Source organism: Poecilia latipinna, unplaced genomic scaffold (genome assembly GCF_001443285.1).
Source record: "Poecilia latipinna isolate Pla-1442-1.1 unplaced genomic scaffold, P_latipinna-1.0 Scaffold700, whole genome shotgun sequence".
NCBI classification, from domain to species: domain Eukaryota; kingdom Metazoa; phylum Chordata; class Actinopteri; order Cyprinodontiformes; family Poeciliidae; genus Poecilia; species Poecilia latipinna.
In genome coordinates, this window is record NW_015113316.1 from 78,189 (window position 1) to 99,579 (window position 21,391).

At 37.5% G+C, this 21,391-nt stretch overlaps 2 protein-coding genes across 5 annotated transcripts; one reads left to right on the forward strand and one right to left on the reverse strand.

The window, feature by feature from the left end:
* Positions 1–318: 318 nt before the first annotated feature.
* Positions 319–14,506, reverse strand: LOC106955043 (transcriptional coactivator YAP1-like). 4 transcript variants are annotated; one of them, XM_015044992.1, is made up of 9 exons: positions 14,160–14,506; positions 13,605–13,837; positions 9,744–9,928; positions 9,045–9,199; positions 5,939–6,040; positions 5,611–5,708; positions 5,378–5,502; positions 4,270–4,376; positions 319–3,469 (listed from the first exon to the last, which is right to left on the reverse strand). In XM_015044992.1, the coding sequence occupies exons 2-9, from the start codon at positions 13,806–13,808 to the stop codon at positions 3,294–3,296; spliced, it is 1,152 nt and encodes a 383-aa protein (XP_014900478.1). In that variant the 5' UTR covers positions 13,809–13,837; positions 14,160–14,506; the 3' UTR covers positions 319–3,293. The 4 variants fall into 4 exon arrangements, with proteins under 4 accessions (XP_014900478.1, XP_014900480.1, XP_014900481.1 ...); XM_015044994.1 differs by having other exon boundaries at positions 4,276–4,376; positions 14,160–14,444; XM_015044995.1 differs by lacking the exon at positions 5,939–6,040 and having other exon boundaries at positions 14,160–14,446.
* Positions 14,507–17,343: 2,837 nt separating this feature from the next.
* On the forward strand, positions 17,344–21,332 carry angptl5 (angiopoietin-like 5). The gene is made up of 8 exons (XM_015044991.1): positions 17,344–17,578; positions 18,663–18,834; positions 18,923–19,026; positions 19,117–19,210; positions 19,490–19,593; positions 19,665–19,785; positions 19,938–20,123; positions 20,205–21,332. The coding sequence occupies exons 1-8, from the start codon at positions 17,522–17,524 to the stop codon at positions 20,522–20,524; spliced, it is 1,158 nt and encodes a 385-aa protein (XP_014900477.1). The 5' UTR covers positions 17,344–17,521; the 3' UTR covers positions 20,525–21,332.
* The last annotated feature ends 59 nt before the right edge of the window (positions 21,333–21,391 follow it).

Sequence of the window (21,391 nt, forward strand, 5' to 3'; positions counted from 1 at the left end):
GTGGGAAGTTCAAAGTCCAATGTCTGCTATAGAAGTGCTCAGATCAGTTAAAAACCATATACACAGTTGAGCTAATAAATATAGAAGAGTGTTGAGAATGACAACACTAATTACATAAATCCAAGCAAGAAAGAAACGAAAACTCCAGGGATCAAACCTGCAGCAGGATATGATGAGCTGGGTATTTTTGTGGGTGGGTGGGGAGTTCAGTTCAAATCCAGCCCGACTGAACTTAAAAATTTATGCTAAGATGAGCTGGAAAATTGAAAGAGGGAAAATTCCAATGTATGTGGGCTGAAAAAAAATAATTACTTTTTTTTTAAAATAAATTTTCCCTTAGTCTTTTTATTTCCCAAAGACAAGAGAAATAAAAACAAAATACTATGGAAAGCAGAGATCGTCACATTGAGATTTTTTTAATTTGCGTCATTTAAATGTTCACATCTAAATAAGATCTTCTTTAATGTGTGTCAACTTGCGTTTTGATGCAAGATTAAGTTTTAATGCTCTGAATTTTCAGGAATAAAATATAAATCCTACCAATTCAGCTAAGCCATTACAGGTAGATATATACACCTGTGTGCTGTTTGGTCGTAGAAATAAACAGAACAAGAAGCAAAATATTCAGGTGTAATTTCAAAGTTTATTAAACAGAAACTTCTTTAATTTGATTATAATTATATTAATCATGCATAAACAGTAAAAAAAAAAACAACCTCAAATCAAAACTCTTTGTAAATAGTATAATAAATGTTATTATATGCAACATACAGAACATAGCAAGTGTCATGCATGCCAAGATAAATAATAGACTTGGTAGTGTGTTTGATGATGTGCAATAAATCACTTGTTAAGCTGTTCGGCACTTTAAATGAGAGCGACTAAAACAAGACCAGCTGCTTACGTGGGATTTTCAGAATGAAGTCTTCAGCTATAGCGCTGCATAAACATTAAACAAAGAAGTCGGTAAGGAACCAATGGTCTTATCTGGTCATTCATGGCTTAATACTCAGATTGACTCTAAACACACTGCAGAAACAACCAAGTAGATAAAAACAGATATAATTTTCACATGGCTTGACTTGACAAGGGAAATAAAAAAAAAACTCCCCTCATTTACCGATGCTTGGACCTGATGTTTGCAGTTTGAATAAAATATTCTAAAAATGCAGCATTTCAAATTGTCTGTCACCTTTACCAGGAATCCCAACTTCTTTAAGGTGTTTAATAATAAAATATATATATTTTTAGCAATATTTGTTACATCTGGGCAGCTAAGTGTTTTGGATTGATATTGGCTGAATAGTAAATACATAAGTAGGGAGGGACATCAAAATTGATTTCATGTTTAGAATAAAGAAAAAAGGAAAAATTCATAAAATTGACCATTGCAGTCACCTGTATGATCGAACCAACTGTTTGATCTTAATGGCATAATTTTATCTCCACTATAAGCTTACATGGCTAGCGTAAACCTCGAGACCAATCGTGGGATAAAGCATTCTTTAAAAATGAAGATTTGATGGTATTACAAAAATGTACGGCATCAACTTAATGTTTAAAAACACTTCAAAAGGGTCCTTTAATTCTAAATGTATTTACATGAATAAGAATCACACAAACAATCAATGCAATATTTAGAAAGCTAAATCAAAAAAAAAAAAAAAAAAAAGCTAGAAGGTTTGGGATTTTTTTCCACAAAACACTTGAATCTCACTTTCTGATGCTTTGACACCAACAACATTCGCTGCTATGACTTTAGAGTGAAAAGCAGAATCAGAAAGAAATACTGAATCAAGAAATAGTCAGTATATGGAACAGATTTTCAGAAATAAATGAAAAAGTAGCATCTAAAATGTTGGAAGTCAAGGAGAAAGTGAGAATCTTATACACTTTAAAGCTGATGAGATGAGAAAAGAGGCTGTCACTATTTGAGTGTCTTTCATACTAATGATGGGGAATACTAGGAATGTTTCAATCCAGTATTGCAATAAAAGTGTTACGGAATAATAATAATTGCAAAAATCTTAGGCTGCAAATATTATTTCTCATACATTTCCCAGGTCAGATGGCAACTAGAGAGGACTTTTTCCAAAACAAGAGTTTGTCAGAGTGAAAATGAAACAACTATCAGCACAGTGGAGTTCATTAGAAATCCAAAATAAATACTGAACCTGTGAAGCTCATGTTCAGTGCTGGCATTGAATAGAAGTCTTCAATAAAAATATCTGAATAAACAAACAAACAAAAACAAACAAAAAATACTAAAAGTGTTTTAAAATTACCCAAATATTGGTGGCCAATATCAATATGATTTAAAAAAGTTTTTTTTAAAGGTTTTTTTTAATCATTATTGAGAAAAGAAAAGCTAAGAATCAAAAACAAACAGAACAAGAAACTGATGAATGAAATCCTGCATTATGTTGGACTTCACCCTGATCATGTGCTCATTTGCTTATATATTGGAGTCTCGAAGTTTTAAAAATCCATATTTGATGTTCAAAACTAATACATTGGCAATATTCTTTAGAATCAGCTGGATTTGTTGAGTCAGGCAGACAAATCCTAAGAATCTTGTACTTATTTTTAAACTTGCGCAACTGATGTAAGTTTAGGGAGGAAATATTGTTATTTTCTGACTCACCACAAGAGGGCGCAATTCCCTCCGTTTTAATAAGAGATGCCCTGAGATTTCGAAACTATCGCAGTTTTTCTCTAAAAAACCCTTTGATTCTTTGCTCACTTTACGCTAAAAATGTTGTTAAACGTTGTTTTTAAAATACAACTCTGAGTACATGTAATGAAATCACAAATTGCTCAGACGTAGTAGCATGAGATGCTGCTTTTAACTTTCACAGGTCACTTGGCTAATTTAGGAGCTTTAAACCTTTTTTTATGTTTTATTAATTTATTAAATAAAATCTTTATGTTACATTAATGCTATTTTACCAGGTTTTTTTGTTCAAACCACTGAACCAAGAACACTTGACTCTTACTTAAGGCAATCCCAAGTGTGACTTTGGATGGAGGACCAGGATGAAAAAAAGAGGAGCATTTGCAAAAACCAGACCCAAAAAGAGAAAACCTCCAGCTTTTGAGAGAGTCATTTGTTTTTTCACACGGCAGGAAGTGAATTCTGTAAGTAGATATCCATCACATATATCTGTAGCATATTCTCTCTGAGAAGCTGTTCTGTACCACTTTTAAATCCAAATCAAATTTCCCAGAATTCTCAGTCATGCTACAAAAGCTCGATTTCAAACCACACTCAAACGGACGGCGGCTGCTTGCGTCTATAGCCAGGTGAGTAGGCTGTCCCTGTCCATGTGTGGCCCGGAGAGAACTGTGTCCATTTCCATCAACATGTCTGAAGTCAAACTGTCGGGGATGCCGGACATCAGCTCCTCATTTATCGGCAGCACGGGCATCGACTCTTGCAGGCCCATTGAGGGAGGCTCACTTGAGTCACCTGAACAAATCACAGGCACAGAATGAGATTTACAATAACCTGGACAACTTACATGCATTTATTGCACCAATGTACAAATATTTAATAAATATCAAATATATATATATATATATATATATATATATATATATATATATATATATATATATATATACACACTAACAAGAATGCAGATTATTTAAGCTACTTTATACATCTTTTTAAGGTGAAATAATTAATTTGGGTACAGAAGTTTAACAAATTAAGTCTATCTATGTAGAAAAACCCCGTGGTAATGTCTTAAAGCTGCAATATTTAACTTTTCTGAAAAATATTTTTCTTACACATTTGTTAAAACTGTCTCTATGTTGTTAGACAGATGAGGGTCTTAGTGCTGTCTGTCGCAATCTTGTTTGATTTGTGTTATCTGCTATGCTGCAGCTAGCTGAGCCTGTTGTGAATGCTAAGGCTAGTTAGCAAGGCCACCAATTTCGGTGGTAAACGGTTTTCCGGTGACAGTAATTTGTTTCTTGGCCATTAGCACATTTAGCAGCGAGTAAATGAGGATGATTGACAGCATTAAGACCCTCCTCCTGGTTCTTATTGTTTTTGTTGTTTTTTTTTAGCATTTCAGCAATAGCAGCTCAAAGAGGAGGTGCAGTAGATCGGTCTTTTCACAGATTACTTGTCACATAACATACTACCATGGCATGGTGATAGGTTCAACAAATATGTAAAAAAAAAATATTCTTTATAAAAAAATACATACTAGAGCTTTAAGAAAAGAACAAATAAGAACAAAAATACAGAGAAAAATGTACCAATACCAGTGTCCATGTGATCCACAGAGCTCAACATGTGGTCCGACGTGCGTGATAAGCTGCTGACACTCAGACCACTGTCAGTGCTTTCGTTGCGAGAGTGAGCCCTGAGTAAGAAACAAATAATTATCTGCAGTTCTAAGATAATCTTTTTCCTTCAGGTCTGGCCACCTTTTGCACTCAGAGAATAATTATTTCGGTCAGCATAATTCAGCAAAAGTACGAAAGACTATATTTCGTACAGTTGCTGAAATATAGCAAATGTACGAAGCTTACAACTTCTGTTCAGAAGTTGTTGTAAGCCAGTATGAAAGTGATGTTTAGTTTCTCTGAAGTTACTCTGATGCTGTGTCACGTTTACCGCAAGTTTCGACTTGGATCAGGGAATCATGTTACAGCCAACAATACAACATTCCAGCTGTAAGGTGGGAAACTCTGTGGGTTTTACTAATTGTTTTTCTGAGTGACAGAGTAAAAACTACCGTGGGGAAAAAAAGCCAAAACAAACCAATTCTCAGCATTTTATGCATTCAAACACCAAAGGAAGATGTTCCCAAATACTTCCCGTTAGAAGTGAGGTTACTCATTTTAATTTGGGAACTTCATATACTCTCTGAAGCATGGCTGCCATGTTGGATTCTGCACTCTCAGTTTCCTTCTTGGGATTTCAATTTTTGGCACTTCAAGTAGTTTCAAAATTCAGGCACTGTGAGTCACAGTGACACCTGACTGAATGCTGCATGCAGCGTTCTTTGAATTAATCAATTTTTTGACCTCAGGTCCTGGACTTTTACTTCAACCAATCTATTATGTACTGTCTGGCAATAGATTGGACAAGCCTGATTAGTTCAGAAAGAGTCTTGGGAACCTTTCTGAGCAACAACGCAGTATCCAACAGATTCTATATAAACACTATAAAACATCTTCAAGCTATCTGCTAACTTTAATTCCTTTGTTAGCCCAGTAAATGCAATTTAGGGTCAGGAATAAAAACACATTTACAAATCTACTGGCACATTTTTTTTTTGGAGTATTCTGTGTATGAACAATCCAACTGTAAATTGAGTACTTTTCACTAACTTGTAGTATTGTGTTAGTAAAGACGTACCCGTTAAGGTTAGATTCTTGGTTTAGGGCCCTGATCCTGATATCCACCGATGGGACAAGCATCTGTGCGCTTCTGTCATGGTCCATCCCGCCGGGCATCTGGTTGCTCCCTCCCGCCTCCTGCACCTGAATAACTTGTATGCTTAATTTCATTTAACTTTAAAGAAAGCAGAAGTTTAGGATAGCATTGAATATTTATGGAACGACTCGCTCCAGCTTGGTACTCTCACTGACCTGTGGGGCAAATTGTGGAGGGACGGGATGCTTCAGTCTGAGCTTTTCTAGTCTTTGCTGGATTGCCAAAGGGAGGCCAGCTGGGTTCACCTTAGGGGCTACAACACAAAAAGACATCAAGAATATATGCATGAACCTCTTTGAAATGAAACATAAATCATACAATGAAACAATTCATGAAATAAAGAGTGTCCAACACCTTGAGATCCTTCTTTTTTGCTGTCTTGTTGCCAAAGATTGAGCTGTTCTAATAGCCCACATTGGAACACAATGTTTCTCATTGACAACTGTCAACTCAGGAGGCACAAAATCTGTTATAGTGTGCTACCTAGACGCGGGTCGTCCCATGTGGTTTCCTGTTTTATGTGATCAATGTAGTACACCTCTCCTTCTGCAGTCACAGCCTGCTCCCAGCCTTTAGGCAGTGGACCTGAACAGCAGTAAAAGTACAGAGTGAGAAGGCAAATGGTTGCTGGAGCCAAATGGAGTGTTGAGAGGAAAGTTTGTAGTTTACAGATTTTAGGAAGAGAAATTAATAACTGCTTTATTTTATTTACAATTTAAAAAAATAAAACAACTGTAAGTGCATTTTGCCTAACCTTGGTGTGTGTGTGTAAAATGAACATCCATCCTTAAAGGGTCTGCTCACCCAAATCACACTATAAAAATTTTAAAATACCTCTCAGAAGAAACAGTGTCTCCAATGCTGGGAACATTTACAAAATAAGGTAACAAATCTGATTGCGGCTTTGCCGTAATTGAGGGTCTGGGTGATGTCCTGCAGTCCGTTGTACAGTCAGTTTGATTTCTACCAAATACTGAAAGCAATATTTGACTCATTAGATGGTAAAGAGTCAGTCAGACCAAGGTAACGTTTAAAAACTAGGGGTTACGTTGAGAAAAAGTGTAAACCTTCTCATTCAACTCTGTGAACTTTGATTAACAATGTTACAATCCAAAGAATTTATTTTCTTATTCTCCAACTTAAAAAAGTAAATCAAAATTCACAAAACCTACATTTTTTTGCTTAATGCTTAAAATAAAGAACCATATTTCTTTTTATATTTTAGAACAAAAACAAATGCACAAAGAAAATGTACAAATGATCTTGAGTGGGAAGTTGCATATGTGTTCAAAACAAAGTAGATTGTCACCTAATAAAGACAAATATTCCTTGAAACATTCAATTGATATGCTCAGACAAACAAATGTGATTACAATATTTGCAAGGATGATCTTGTGGTTAGCACAGTAAGTCTTCTCTGAGTGTCACAGTGCAGGACAGAGTCTCATCCCCACAATCAATGACTTTAATCTGCTTTGAGATTAACATTGTTGTGGATGAAGACATCCACTGGTTTTAATCGCTACTTTTTAACAGAAACATCCAGATGAGGCATTTGTTACAAAAGGAGAAGATGATGGATTTTTTATTTTTTCACAGAAAAAATAAAACCCTGACTTTGCCTCCACTTTTTTCCAACACTGGAAAAGTGTGTTTGTTTCTTAATTTATGTTGCTTTTTTAAAAATCACTGCTTTTTATTATGCAAGTGGTTTGTAAAGCTGTTTCACAGGCTTTTCCCATTTCACTGTTGATCAAACAAATCTGGGTGTGGACGACCTAATGTTCACACAGCAGACAAAAGTGGCGCCAATCCAACTTCTCTACCAATATATTACTGGTATCTGATTTCTTTTAAAGACAGTGTGAGCATAAATCAATTTTTTTTTTCTCGATATCACACCCAGGTCACTTACATACACACTCCCAAACTGGATTCTTATCTGATGTTGGTGCAACCAACGTGAACGGTCATGTCACATTTCATCCAACTTTTAAGTCATCGAGGTGTGACAAACATCGCAATTTTGTTGGGAGGAGTCGGCAAGTACCAAGGTCAGATGTAAACAATGGACTAAACAAGTATGGCGGAAAATGTTGATGGAACTTGTCACGACTGCACAACAAACTCAGAATGAATGAAAATGATAATAAAAAAAAACAACTAAAGATTGGTGTCTGCCAAACATTTGGATTAGGACTTTAAAATGCACAGTGCCACTTTTTAAGCATTTTTCACCATTTAAAACTATACTGACTGTAAAGGAGAGACAACACTGGCTGGCTTGGCTCCCTGTTTGTCAGTATCATATGACCTGCTCGGCAAATGGCAAAATATGAGGTGCAATAACAATAGATAAAAAGGCGAGAGATTCAAGTTTTGCATAGGTTACAAGTGGATTTATCAACAAGTCCTATCAAAGCATGCAGTAAACATGCTAGATTTAGCCTAGAACTTCAATTCAACTATTGATAAAAATGGTGGAAAGTGTTGAGTCTGATGGGAATTTGGAAACCAAGCCCATTTTAACTGAGTAAAGTTGGTCTTAGAGAAACATGAAATATAAAGGATGCTCAGCTGAAACTCAGTCTGAGAATAAATATACGTTATTATCGAGAAAAACAGATTCTGCAACATCCTGCACATCATTGGTGAGCGAGTTAAAAAGTGGAACACAGACATGATAGTAATGAATATGGACACCAAATTATGTTACAAGGTGTTTTACCATTGCTTCCCTGTTGTATGATTTTTATTTCAGCAAAAACAAATGTGTTACTCTCTCAATTTTAAAATTAGGGGCACAGTTGCTGCACTACTCTACATTTTAGGCATCTAAGCTAACATAGGGGTAATATCGATGAAATGTGATGTGGCATTGTACTGTAATTTGAAACTACTGAGTTTTCAAGCAAGTAGATGTATTGATTTTAATGTCGCATCGGCCTGGCACTTAGCATTGGTAAACAATTCATCTTAATTGAATAATCCGTTTCAGGGGCAATGAATTCTGATCTGGACATACATATTATTTCCGGCACAATGTGATATTTTGATGGGTGAAGCTCAACAAAGCTTTCAAGCAGCTTCTCCAAGCAGTTTTTCCTCAGAGACGGTTTGTCAGTAACACTTAAAACCATTGTGAGTCTAATAATGCCTAATAAGCAGGTGGATGACAACTGAAAGCAAAAGCCAGTTAGAAAGAGTTTTTATGAGAGCCTGATTGCTATATATATATATAAAAAATAAAAAATAAAAGATCTTATAGGTTGTACTTGAAGTCAATGATCACATGTTGCATCATCACATCCTGTGGTTGATTCTATCATTTAAGGAAATACAATTTGGATAAACTGACCCTTTAGACATTTACATCAAGCTAATAATTGAAAAAAAGACTTGTAGAACCTGCATGATTCTTTTTGAATTGCACCCTTATGTAGGGTTACATATTAAGTCTGATAATTTTTCAAAGCAGAGGCATAAATGTAAGCAACCCAAAGAGAATCCCAAAGGAACAACACCCAACACACTACTGGTCAGAGGGAGACAGACGACAACAAAAGGGCACAGTGCTGCAGTGTGATACCTGTCTCAGGAATAATATTTTTGGGTTGCGTAGTGGGGGCTGGGTTGCTGAAGGAGTGGGCGTGGCTCGGGGTGCAGGCGATCTGATGCTGGGCTGCAGCCGACTGAAGCTGCGACAGGCGGGGGTCCTGCCATGTGGTCGACCTCTGCGCGTGGCTGAAGAAAAAAGAAAACACACACACACACACAGCAAGCGATGCATCTATTAAACCGCAGTAACCTGAAGGGCGAGGAGCGTTCTCCCTCAGACTCGCTTTACCTGTACGACCAGATGTGCTTGCACATCTATGCTCCTCGAGACAATCTCAGGCTTTTCACAGAGCAGGAAACGTGCTCTCATGAAGGTGAAACCCAACAGGCCACAGAACTGGTTCAACTGTTTCCTGTTTGCATGAGTTTTAATCCTGTGTACAGCTCTGCCACTTTACTTTTAGAAAAATGAGAACATCTTGTGTGGCAAAAGAATTACTTGTAGAAAAAAAAAATATTTTGAATCATATCAGAGCTGGAATGATCCTTTTGGACATCTATCAGCCTAAAATATTAAGGTTGCCACTTTCCAGTTCCAAAATCTGCTGATTCAGAATCTGTCTTGCACAACCTGCTTTGGGAAACTGTCATCCGGCACAGAAACCCTTTTTAAAGAAAACCTGCAGAGCCAGAGATGCAACACAGCGATAAAGCTGGAGGAAGCCCTTACTTGATGAAGTACCGTTGGCCAGTGGGCGTCTTGGCCATCTCCCAATCCTCGGGGAGTGGCACATCGTCGGGTATGATTGGTGTGGCCGCTACATTGACTGAGTTGATTGGGAGGGAGGCTGGGGAAGAATGAGCGCGGACGTGATGAGGGGCGAGGGAGCCGCACACGCCTCCATCTGAACTGGCCTGACGAGAAAGGAGCAGGGTTAGCAAGTCTGCAGCGGAGTGACAAACGGCAATCCGAAACATAAACTGAGAGCAAAAACAAAACGAGTTCAAATGGGTTACTATAGCTAGACTGAACAAGAGTTGCTTCACACACTGGACAGTCTCACAGCCAAGCGGTTTTATTGCAAAGAAATGTACACTGGAAAATGGCAGGATTTTGTGATGAATCATTTCGAAACTTTTTCCCTCCTGTAACGTGGCATTTATCCTCCATAACTCAACCAAAAAACAAACAAGCTTGTATTGACCTGTTTGCATAAGTGTATACATACACTTAACCCAAAACCTAAGTAGCTTTTGATCAAGTTCAACATTTAGTTTTCCTTGGCAAGAGTCCATCAGCATCCTTCAGCTTCAGTTTTCAATATTTACCTCTTCTGCCTGGCAAAGGTTTCCAAATCATTTAGACTGTGAGGACATATCTTGTTTAGTTGATGAACTAAACAAAAGAAAACCAATTCAAATTTGTTATTTACAAAACATGAAGTAATCCCAGAGCATGACTCTGCCACTACCATGTTTATGCTTCACTGTTGTTTTCTTTGGAATTGTGGATCAAAATTCAAGTTTGGTTCCATTAGACCACAAGTGGCTAAGCCTTTGGAAGACTTCAGTAAAGTTTGAAGGAAAGACTTCTTTGGAAAGAAAGACTTCTGTCTTACAAATTTATCTTTCATCTGACACTTTTCCAATAAAGGACTCACACATGTGAAGCACATTGAGCAGAAACTCCTGCTGCTCCTTCACTGTTGCTGTCCGGCTCTTGGCATTGTCTTTGTAAGCATTGTCCATCAGTTGTGATTTCACTCTTTTCTCATATTTTCTTTAAGCCCATTGTTACTGTGCCAACTGTGAATTCACAAATTCACAGTTGAATTTGTGAATTTATAATGTGGGATTGTCTTTCTGACTGACACATTTGTGCAACAAGATCTTTTGATCTGTTGTTCCCTCTCTGCAAACTTTAGTCTTGCAGGTTGCAAATGAGCAAATGATATCAAAATCCTTCTGCAGTAGCAGAAATTTACTTCTGCTTAAACAAGTTCACTTTAAATGGTAGCAGGTATGTAGTGAAGGGAAAAAATATTGTAAGTAAATCAAAAAGTAAATGAAACTTTGTTTATGGGAGGTTGCTCACAGGTGTGCATCCACATGCCGCCTAAGAGCTTTTTTTTACTGATTGGCTTGATTTTCTATTCAAGTGTGCAGGATTTTTGTCACAACAAAGTCATAAAAATATTTAAAATGGTTTATGATTTGTTTTTACACAAAAATTATTTTTATTTTAAAAGGGGTTAATGCATGTTAAGCATCCCCTCTGTAGTGGCTTCAATTTTTTTTTTTTAAGAGTGACAAAAACACTAGCCGAAACATCCTGCAGTCTGATTTTAAGGGTTTAGATTCCCTAAAATGAAGCTCTTGCATGTGTTAAATGCTGCAAAACAATTCAAGTAACGATTGCACTCATTCACAGCTGGTGAAGTCGTGTTTGTTACTTTCTGCACCTTTCTGTGTTCATTCGATATTTTCCCACAGCTGGACTGTAAATGACAAGGAGACGAAATCAGCTACAAAGACGCAACATGAAGAGGTCTGATAATGGCAAAACTGAGCGACCTTTCGTGGTTGTAGTCCCTGGAGCTCTGAGTGCAACAGCCTGTATCAAACTAAGAAAATGCAACTTGAAATGAATTCAGCAGCGACTAAGAGACGTAAAACTGAATGAGATTTTTTTGTGGCCCTGCGTGGACACACAATGTCCAGTTTGAGTATTATAGCATCTGTGTATTCTTTGTCACCTTAGATAGTTTGTGCCTTCCTTTTGATGAATTGTGATCAATTTTACAGCAGTACAATGTATGTATAACGTTCTGATGTTTTAAACTGTCCACGCAGCTGCACAGGCCAGAGAAAATAATTATGAAGCTCTGGATCTAAAAAGAGAAATGATTACTGCTATGCTAAGATGTGAGGACTCTGGACTCCCAAAACACTGGTACAAAAACCAATGGATTACATTGTTTTTGTTGTTAAAATTCCTATTTCCAAAGTATTTAGAGAACACTCTGGTTTTAAATTGGGGTCACGACCTCCTGACATCCCTAATGCAGTAGCAGATAAAAACAGTATTTATAAACAAATAATAATAATAACCTGGTTTTTATGTCATTTTACCAGTTTCATTTGGATATTATCAATCCTTCCATACCCAACCAAAGGTCAGTCAAAACTTTTTTCTCTATTTTTGTCCATGAAAATCAAAGTGTGCGGCTAACAAAAAGAAATTTATGAACATAAACCTACAATCCTGAATCCTTTTGTACGTTTAACCCATGGATTCATTTCATATGTTTGGAATCTATGTAAAAAGCAATGGTCAATGTTGAGAGGTGGAATTATTAAAGATTTAATCTAAATGTGAATCTTAGTAAATGAATTATAACTCAAAGTTAGTCAGAATTAGTCTTGTTTGATTCCATGCTCACTGCCATACATGGCAACAAACTGATATAAAATCAATAAAAACTGAAAATGATTAAAATTAGAAGGCACCAAGTTGGCATAAATTAACTGTGACCTTTAAAAGATTTTAGTTTTAAAAGGTCTAAAACTATAATTCTTAAGTCCATTATTCTCCTGCTGCAGCAGAAGTACCACTGGTGGTTACCTGAGCTGCTTTTAGTGGGATTCATTCGCATGTTTGCTAATAAAGTCCAAGGTATATATGAATATATCACCAACAGTAAACAGATTATTTAGGTTTGATCTTTGCTTCCTCAGAAAAATCTGTGAATAAATTCTCTAGACCTCCCTGTAAAAACCGAAGAACAGTGAATCTGAAAGTTTTTCCTCTGTCTATATACACCCATATATTTATGTCTGTATTTATATTTATGTATTTATATCCATCCGCTATTTATTTCCATCCATATATATATATAAAAAACACCAGTCTTGGAAATTTTAACCTTTGAGCAAATTTGCTATTTATTAGCAGTTCTGCTTATTTATATCTCATCAAACCAGAGATACACAAGGCACTATAAAAAAAATCTACCTGTGAACATCTAGGTGCTTTTTGTATGAATAATAATAATAATAATAATAATAATAATAATAATAATAATAATAATAATAATAAATAACATTTACTCGGGCTAACTACTATGCAGGTGATTACAGGTTGACTGCTAGAGCAGATAGCCTGACTACTACAGAAAATACTATTGGGTTATACTCTCTAAAAACCCCAACAGCAACAAATTAATAATTTCTGCACAGTATGGGTGCAAAACCACAACTCAATTAAGTGGGTGTTAATGCTGCAATGCATAAACAAATAAAACAAATAAATGTTCCAAGAAACAAATAGTGAGGATTTTTTTTTTGTTTTAAATAATGGCAAAAAGAAAAAAAAATCAATTATGTATGTTTGTCTTAGTTTTTTGTGCAAATATCGTCCAACCGCGGTACTTCACTCGATGTTATATCGTGATGATCTCCTACTTTATTTCAGAAGCAGCACGCAAATGTGTGTTTTCCTGCTCAATTTCTAAATTAATTCACTAAATATTGGTAAATTTCATGCAACGATAAACATCCTGCAGAGTGAAGCAGTTTGCAGTAATATTACTTGTCTGGAGTGGCCCCTGGGCTCCGGCGGCTTGAAGAAAGAGTCCGGAAACTTCCTCATCCTCATGGGCACGGACTGGGTCTGCCTGGCCGCCTTGCCGGGGTTCATCACGGCGTTGAAGAGGGCCTCCAGCTCCGTGTTGGAGTCCCCGCGGACGTGCACGATCTGTTGCCCGGCCGGAGGCGCGCCGCGGTGCGCGTCCATGTCGCCCAAAGTTTGGAATCGAAACGTATCTGTAGAAAAAGTTCGCGCATGTAAAACAAACGAAGAGTAAAACGCAGATTGCCAAGAAAAACGGGGTTGGATGCGCCTATGTGCAACAGTTACGATAAGATTTGTTTACACTTTCAGACCCCCCCTCCCTCTTCTATTAAACCCCCACCCCATTTGAACTTTTTGTGTCGCTGCCTCGGTGTTTGAAGCTCGAACTTCTCCAAGTTATTTAGCAACAGGAAAAACATCAAGCGTCAGGTATCGTGGTCAAAATGGTGTTATTTAAGCCAAGATCGCGGACAAAAATCAATCTCGGCAGAGCACAACATGCCTCCCACATACCTCAAGCAGCCAGAGCGTCCCCACTCCTCCTCCTCCTTCTTCTCCTCCCCTGTGTATTCCTGCAGGGAGAAAAAGAAGTCCCAGTCTGGAAAACACTCAAGCCGACTCCGTTTTCCCCCGACACAGACGGTGGAGTAAAAACCCTTTAAAAGGCGAGGCAGGGCGCACACACAACAAACTGGCCGGGGAAGAGCGATTTCACCGAGACCTCTAAACTTTTCCCATCCAGCGTTCAGTCCAGATTCATATGATAGTGCGGAGGGGCGGGGTTGTTGGGTTTAAAGCTGCCGCAGTCGCAGGGCAAATATTTCACACTCAAGACAGATATGTAAACCATCACTGGTGAAAACTTCTAGAAAACCAGGAGTTTATTTACAGCCCCGAACTAGAGCTGGTCAGCTGGAAAACGAAATAATCACTTTTATTCTGTATTTAGTTTATATTTAAAATCCATCTTGCGCATTTTCCAGTCGTTTTTATATAGTGAAGGCAAGAGGTAGAGAGTGAAATACTGCAACAACCTCAGATAATCTCATAGAAGGGCCGCATTAAGTCCTTCTTTTTCCCCGACTCTGGGTCTGGAGGGTCTTGTGTATTTTTGGGGGGGTTGGGTAGGGGGAAATTGGGAAGTTGCGCCGAGAAAACATCCGCCCCATGATGAGGCCAACCCAGTCGGAGCCTGTTTGTCCCGTGCAGGCTCAAGCCGCAGTGTAGCGCCCCCTGGCGGAAAACACGCACCAGCGAGCCCACAATTCAGCTGCTGCTGGTAACTACTGACGGCCAAAAGTATGAAGTCCCAAAAGTGTTATTATTCAGGGATATATTTTCAGAGTTGTGTAGTGACAAGTTACATTTACTCAGTTACATTTAATTGAGTGACGTTTTTGATATAATGTACTTTTAGGAGTATTTTTTATTACGCTGTACTTTACTTTTGCTTGAGTAATTTTATTATAAAGTATTTCTACTATTACTTGAGTAAAAAGCCTGGATTTTCTGCCCACTGAATAAAAAACAAACATATTTTAACCAAAAATGGACCAGACTCAGACCTGTAGTTTTTGTTAAAGTTTCATAAGGTTTTTTTTATTATTATTGAAATAAACTGACAAACTTGACATATGTACCATATTTTCTGTTTGTAATCACCTGCATAGACTTTATTTTTCTTTCTTTTTTTAAACTGTGGAACGAAGATATTATTTTGTCAAGATACAGTCAGTGTCAAACACATTTAAACAGTTAAACATGCTTTTTGTAGGCTGTTTGAGTTACAAGTCAGGGGTTTTGACTCTGTGTTCAGATTCATTCCTCAACTCTGTGTAAAGTGATTGTATCTTAGCAATCCCATTTTATAAACTGATATCACATGGATCATGAAATAAAATGAGCTCTGTCAATAATTTCAGTAACCTAAATGTTATCATTTTGTCACAGAATTAAGTTGCATTTTGTTTGAGTTACTTTAAAATTGAATATTGAAATTGAAAGTGAATATTTTAGCCATAGGTTAAATCCAGAACAGAAATTTAGCAACACATTGATAAGAAACATTATTGTGAAACTCTCCTGTGGACAACAGGTGGCAGTGTCTCCTTTTTTACATTAATTTCTCATTTTATTTTTATTTAGTCCATTACTCACTATGAGAAGATGAGAGCTACATCCTGTGTTTATTCTCTCTGTGTTGTTCTTTCCTAACAAAAACTTGCCCACTGAATAAAAGTTGAAAGTAAACCAAGACAAATGTTTTATGAGCAAATTGTACTCACAGATAATCACAGCTCTCTAGTTCTTTATTTCTATTTTTCCTTGATTTATTCATCCTTCTTGGTTTTTAAGCTGCTTTTTCAAACAGCAACAATATTGGTGTGACTTTTCTCCTCACACCAAGTAAAGATAGTATTGTAGAAGCAAATTGTTTAACATTAATTTGAGAGAATTGTCATACATGGCAGAGATTTGAATCAGTTAATAATAAGTTAATGATCTGTACAATCAGTTGATAGTTCAGACCATTCAACCTATCAAATTTGAGGAAATCATCAGAATTATGGGGTAGGCTAAAATTTACCCCATTTTGACCTACTTACAAAATAAAATATTTATATTTTAACTTTACTTTATATTCTTGGCAGAAATTAAGTGGGAGTTTTACTTACATAAATTTGTATTAATTTTTTAAATTTTGCATCCCTACCCATCCAGGCTTACAGCCATGCTGGGCAACTGCTCAAAGCAAATATGACCTCCTACATTTTTAAACTCCACTTCCATAAATGGTCAATCAACAACAGTGACTTTTTAAAAATTTCTATAGCTTTTTATACATTTGCTGATCTACACTTTGTCATGCAGGGGCATTGTGTTTTTTTTTTTTTTTAATATATTTATTTAGCTGTTCTAAACATTAAACCACAAAAAATGTAACAAGCTGTAACAATAAGCATGGCTCCTGAAATAGCTTGGATCCTCCTTAGTAGGCCTTTATTCATTCCCTTGATCTTCATGAGTTCACCCGTTATTGACATGCACACACTGTTTTTGAGCAGCATGTAAAATTGCACAGATGTGGGGTCCCTGAGGCAACAGCGCCATGCTTTTTCCACATTCCTCCTTCTGACCATGGCTGCAGACTCGCAGAGGCCTGGAACAGCAGCGATCCTTTCCACTGGCACTCTCAGAAACTTTTTCCAAGGAAGCGACAGACTCCAGCTGGACCCTTCGTGGCATTTTCAGCTGTTCTTTTGCTTTTGTACTTTCTTCACTGCTTAAATGCCCACTTTACTGGAATAATTGGTCGCACTCTACAGGAGACTTTTGACTCAGTACTTAGGGTTGGAGGAAACATAAGTAACAAACACCCTGCCCTGTCTGCACCCTACCTTCAGCTGCAGCTCCCACGCAGCGACAACAGCCGAGACTGGGGGGTCAATAAAACAAGCTGCACTTTTTTTTTTTTCTTTCTCCCCACATCTGTTTCTCATGCTGGTGGCAGGATGTAACCTTTAAAACAACAATGCCTGGTTAAGAGACACACCACATAGGAAAGTAATAACTCCAACACGAAACTAAAAATCTGCACATTCAGCTCCTTCTGGGGAACATAATCAGATTTTCATTAACACCCTTCTTTAACTCGTCTGACGTAATGGGAGTTTACAAGAAAGTGGGAGTAGCATCACCCAGTCACTCCCACTGTCACGTGTGAGAGGAACCGAGGAGAAAGTGAAAAGGGGTTTGGACTACAAAGAGTAGATTTGAACAGTTTGTGGAAAAAAAAAAATAGGTATAAATGAAGAAGCTGGTGGGAAGAGCTCCGCCCCCTCGCTTCGTGAGGAAATAATCACAGTTGGACTGGGATGATGTGGGCAACGACTGTCCTCCTGCTGCTCCTGCCTCAGCTGGTTTCCTCCACAGTACGTATATGCATGTTGAAAGTTAATGTTTTTTTTTTTGCATTTCTGTATTAGGAAACATTTATTAGGATTTATGGAAGGCAGAACCCAAAAGCTGTCAGCGAGAGGCCCAAACAAGCTGCTTTATTCTGTTTGTCATTGTTTGAAGAAAACATTTATAACCTATAAAGAAAATAGAAAGTTAGAGAGCCCATTTTATATTTTATTGAGATAAACACGGTTTTAAATAAGAAGGATGTTTTGTCCAAACTTTATCCCTAAAGAAAAACTCAATATTTTAATCTAAGATATTTGAATTAAGGTCTAAGGAAATTGTGCTTCTGACATTCTTAGACTTTATAATATCTCATGCTATTTTCACCATATAATTAAACAAATCTGTATCCCAGCAAGCTCCAGATTAGTTTGCTTCTTAGTCACTTTATGCCCCTATGCTTTGTTATTTCTTCTCAATCTTATTCACTTTTGTCTGTAAACCAACCGTTTTATTCCAATAAACTTAACTAAAGCATAATAATGTATGTCTCATCAGTAAAAAGCTTTTTTGAAATTTATAGATAAAAAAGAAAAAAAAAAGCTCAAATCTATTGTTGCATTTCAGTTATTGTATCTGATGATTTTAATGTTATAGAGCATAACCAATGACTGACCCTATCAGTCACTTTCATAAGACTACTGATTAGTATTTGAAGCTACTCCAAACCACTACAAATTTACACCTGGTTGTACCCTGAAAATGATATCTTTCTGGGTACAACATAGGTAAAACTGCCGATGTAGCAAAAAGCATAGAGGTGAAATGATAAAGATGTCTTTTATTTGCTTATTACACTTTGACAGCGTAATATTGCTAACAACTCTGTAAATTAGAGGCTCAAACTTTTAAAAAGCAGAATAAATATTCTCCAGCAGATGCTTGGTCTCCAGTATAATGAGGAGTTTTCTGAAAAGTTATAAAATAAATAGCAATATCTTCTAACATTTAACCTAACATAAAAATGAAGGTAAAAAGTTCCAGTGTTTTTCTGACCGCAGGCAGTCTGTGTGCTATCTGATCAAACTGCATCCTTCTGTTTACCTGTAGACTGAAGGTACCGCTGGCCATTTAAACCAATCAGAGCCTGAAAGTGAGGAACTCTCTGACTCACCTGTCAAAGACCAAAAAGCTTTCAGGCAGACCAAAGGTCACGATGCGTGCTCCATCCCATGTGACATCACCGTCAAACTCCTCCGGGATGAAAAACACTCAATCTGTGGTGAAGTTTCTATTTTGTCCTTGTAGTATTGATAGCTCTCTCATCAATATTGGCTTCTCACTAAGCATGTCTGTTTGTATGTGTGCAGGCCAGCTGCAGCAGTCCCTGCTGGCATTTGGACGTAGCACCCGAAAGCTAATCAGGGATGTGATCGAGGAGCAGCAGAGAGGCCTAGATGTCCTGAGCGGACAGGTAAAACCTGGTCAGGATTTTCTGGTTTGATGCAGAGACTTTAGAGGAATTAGCTGACCAGTAGTGAGCACTGCTGTGTCACATTTCCAGGTTTCGGAACTGATGAGCAAAGTGCAGATGCTCAGCTCCGAGGTCCAAAGAAGCAACGCTGAGATGTACTCGATAAAACCTGTTCAGTCTCACGGTAACACACAGGCTCCCTCATACAACATGCAGACCAAAGGCTTATTTTCTATCTTCAATAAAGTCCAAATAAATACGTTTAAATTTGTGGATGTAGTGTGACAAAATGTGAAAAAGTGTAAGGCATCATATCTAAATCAGGTAAAGAAGGAATTAAAAGTCTTATGTAAATAAGAATTATTAGTGTGCAAAGTGAGATTTTCATCAGGGAACCCCTTGAGTTGTTAACAACAATGGCTCAAATATTTTCTTGAATGTGATTGCTTGTGCTTTTGATCAGGACGAGACTGCAGTGACATCAAGGAGAGTCTGATGTCAGTCGTCCCAAAGATCCCCAGTGGTATTTACATAATCCATCCAGAAGAAACAGACTCTTCTTTTGAGGTACAACATTAACTTAGGCATTCCCCGTTTGGCTAATTTCCATCGTTAAAACCTAAACAAATGTTGTTAAGGTGTTCTGTGAGATGGACTACATGGAAGGCGGCTGGACAGTGATGCAGAGGAGGACTGATGGATTGAATGACTTCAAACGATCCTGGGCTGATTACCTTGATGGATTTGGAAACCTTGCAGGTTGTGCATACATGCATTCATTATCATTCAAGAATCAGGTTTACCTTAAAGCCTTTTCATCCAACTCTTTCTCCTATTTATCAAGCCGGGAGAAGCCTAAAGCTGCAGCAGCGTTTGATCCTCATCAAATTTCTCTTTCTTTGTTTCTATAGGAGAACACTGGTTGGGTCTGAAGAAGGTTTTTCACATCGTCAACCAGAAAGATGCTCGCTTCCAACTTCACATCGCTCTAGTGTCCAACAACGATGTCACGTCTTATGCCTCCTATGATGACTTCCGCCTTGACAATGAAACCCAGTTCTTCAGAATCCACCTGGGCAGATATGCAGGCAGTGCTGGTATGACAAAACAAGGAAGACATCTACAGTTCTTTTCAAACCGTTTGATATGTGGCATTATGCATGTGTGTTTTTGCTCAGGTGATGCTTTCCGTGGCTATGAGCAGGAACAGAACCAGAACACAGCTCCATTTAGCGCCTCAGATGTGGACAACGACGGCTGCAATCCGTCATGCAGCTTTGCCAACAGGACGGTGGAGAGTTGCAGCATCCTGCACAACCACACAGGGTGGTGGTTCAACCAGTGCGGACTGGCGAACCTCAACGGCTCCCCCGAAGACGGGGAACAGAACCAAGGGAAGAGGACACGCATCCTTTGGGACACCTGGAGGCAGAGTGGAGTCCCTTACGCCATCAAATCCGTTACGATGAAGATCAGAAGGCTTGCAACCAACAACTGACACCTAATTAGGAGGGATGAAGCATTGATGGGCCTCCGACAATTTTACTAACACAGCAAATATTTGGTAGTGCAAAATATTACAACTTACACTTGAATTTAGATAATACTTTCAAAGACCCTTTCTAAAACTTAGCAGATACTTTCTGAAACTTTCATGAATTTTGGCAGATACTTTTACGGGCTTTTTTAATCAAGCTTTCTTGAAACTCCTGAGATACTTTCTGGAACTTTTCTGGCATCTACTAAGTACTTTTCAAACATTTTATGGAGCTTTTCCTTTATTTCCATTCAAATTCCATGGAAGTACCTGATGAGTTTTGGAAAAGTCTCTTCGAAGTTCTGCAAAAGTTATGGAAGATTATCTCAAAGTTCAGCAAAAGTATTGTTATTTAGTGCTAAATTATATTTACTATAAATATGATCTTAAACTATGACTACAGCTAACTTTGTTTTGTCTGAAGAGGACAAGTTTATGCATTAAACTCTGCCACAAATGCCATTAACAATTAACCACCGTTACAAGTAGAAATCCCTGATGTGCACATGAATTCTGTGATTTTTGTTAAATTGTGCTTGTTCTTTGTAATTGCCATAAATGTTTCTATGTAACATGTCTTTATTTGTTATATTTGAATCTAAAAGTTAGATAAGAAAAACTGCAATAACAAACATGAATCCCGTCACTATTTACTTCTTCATCAAGAGGAAATGAAAAGTCAAGCCAAAGCTTTTTATATTTGTTTTTTATTAATATGATTTTAAGATTTTACATATTACAAGTGGACAATAAAGTCATTCTGCATGTATATGTTGTAGATTAAGTTTTGTTGAAAGTTTGACGGTAAGGAAGTCATAAATAATTTCT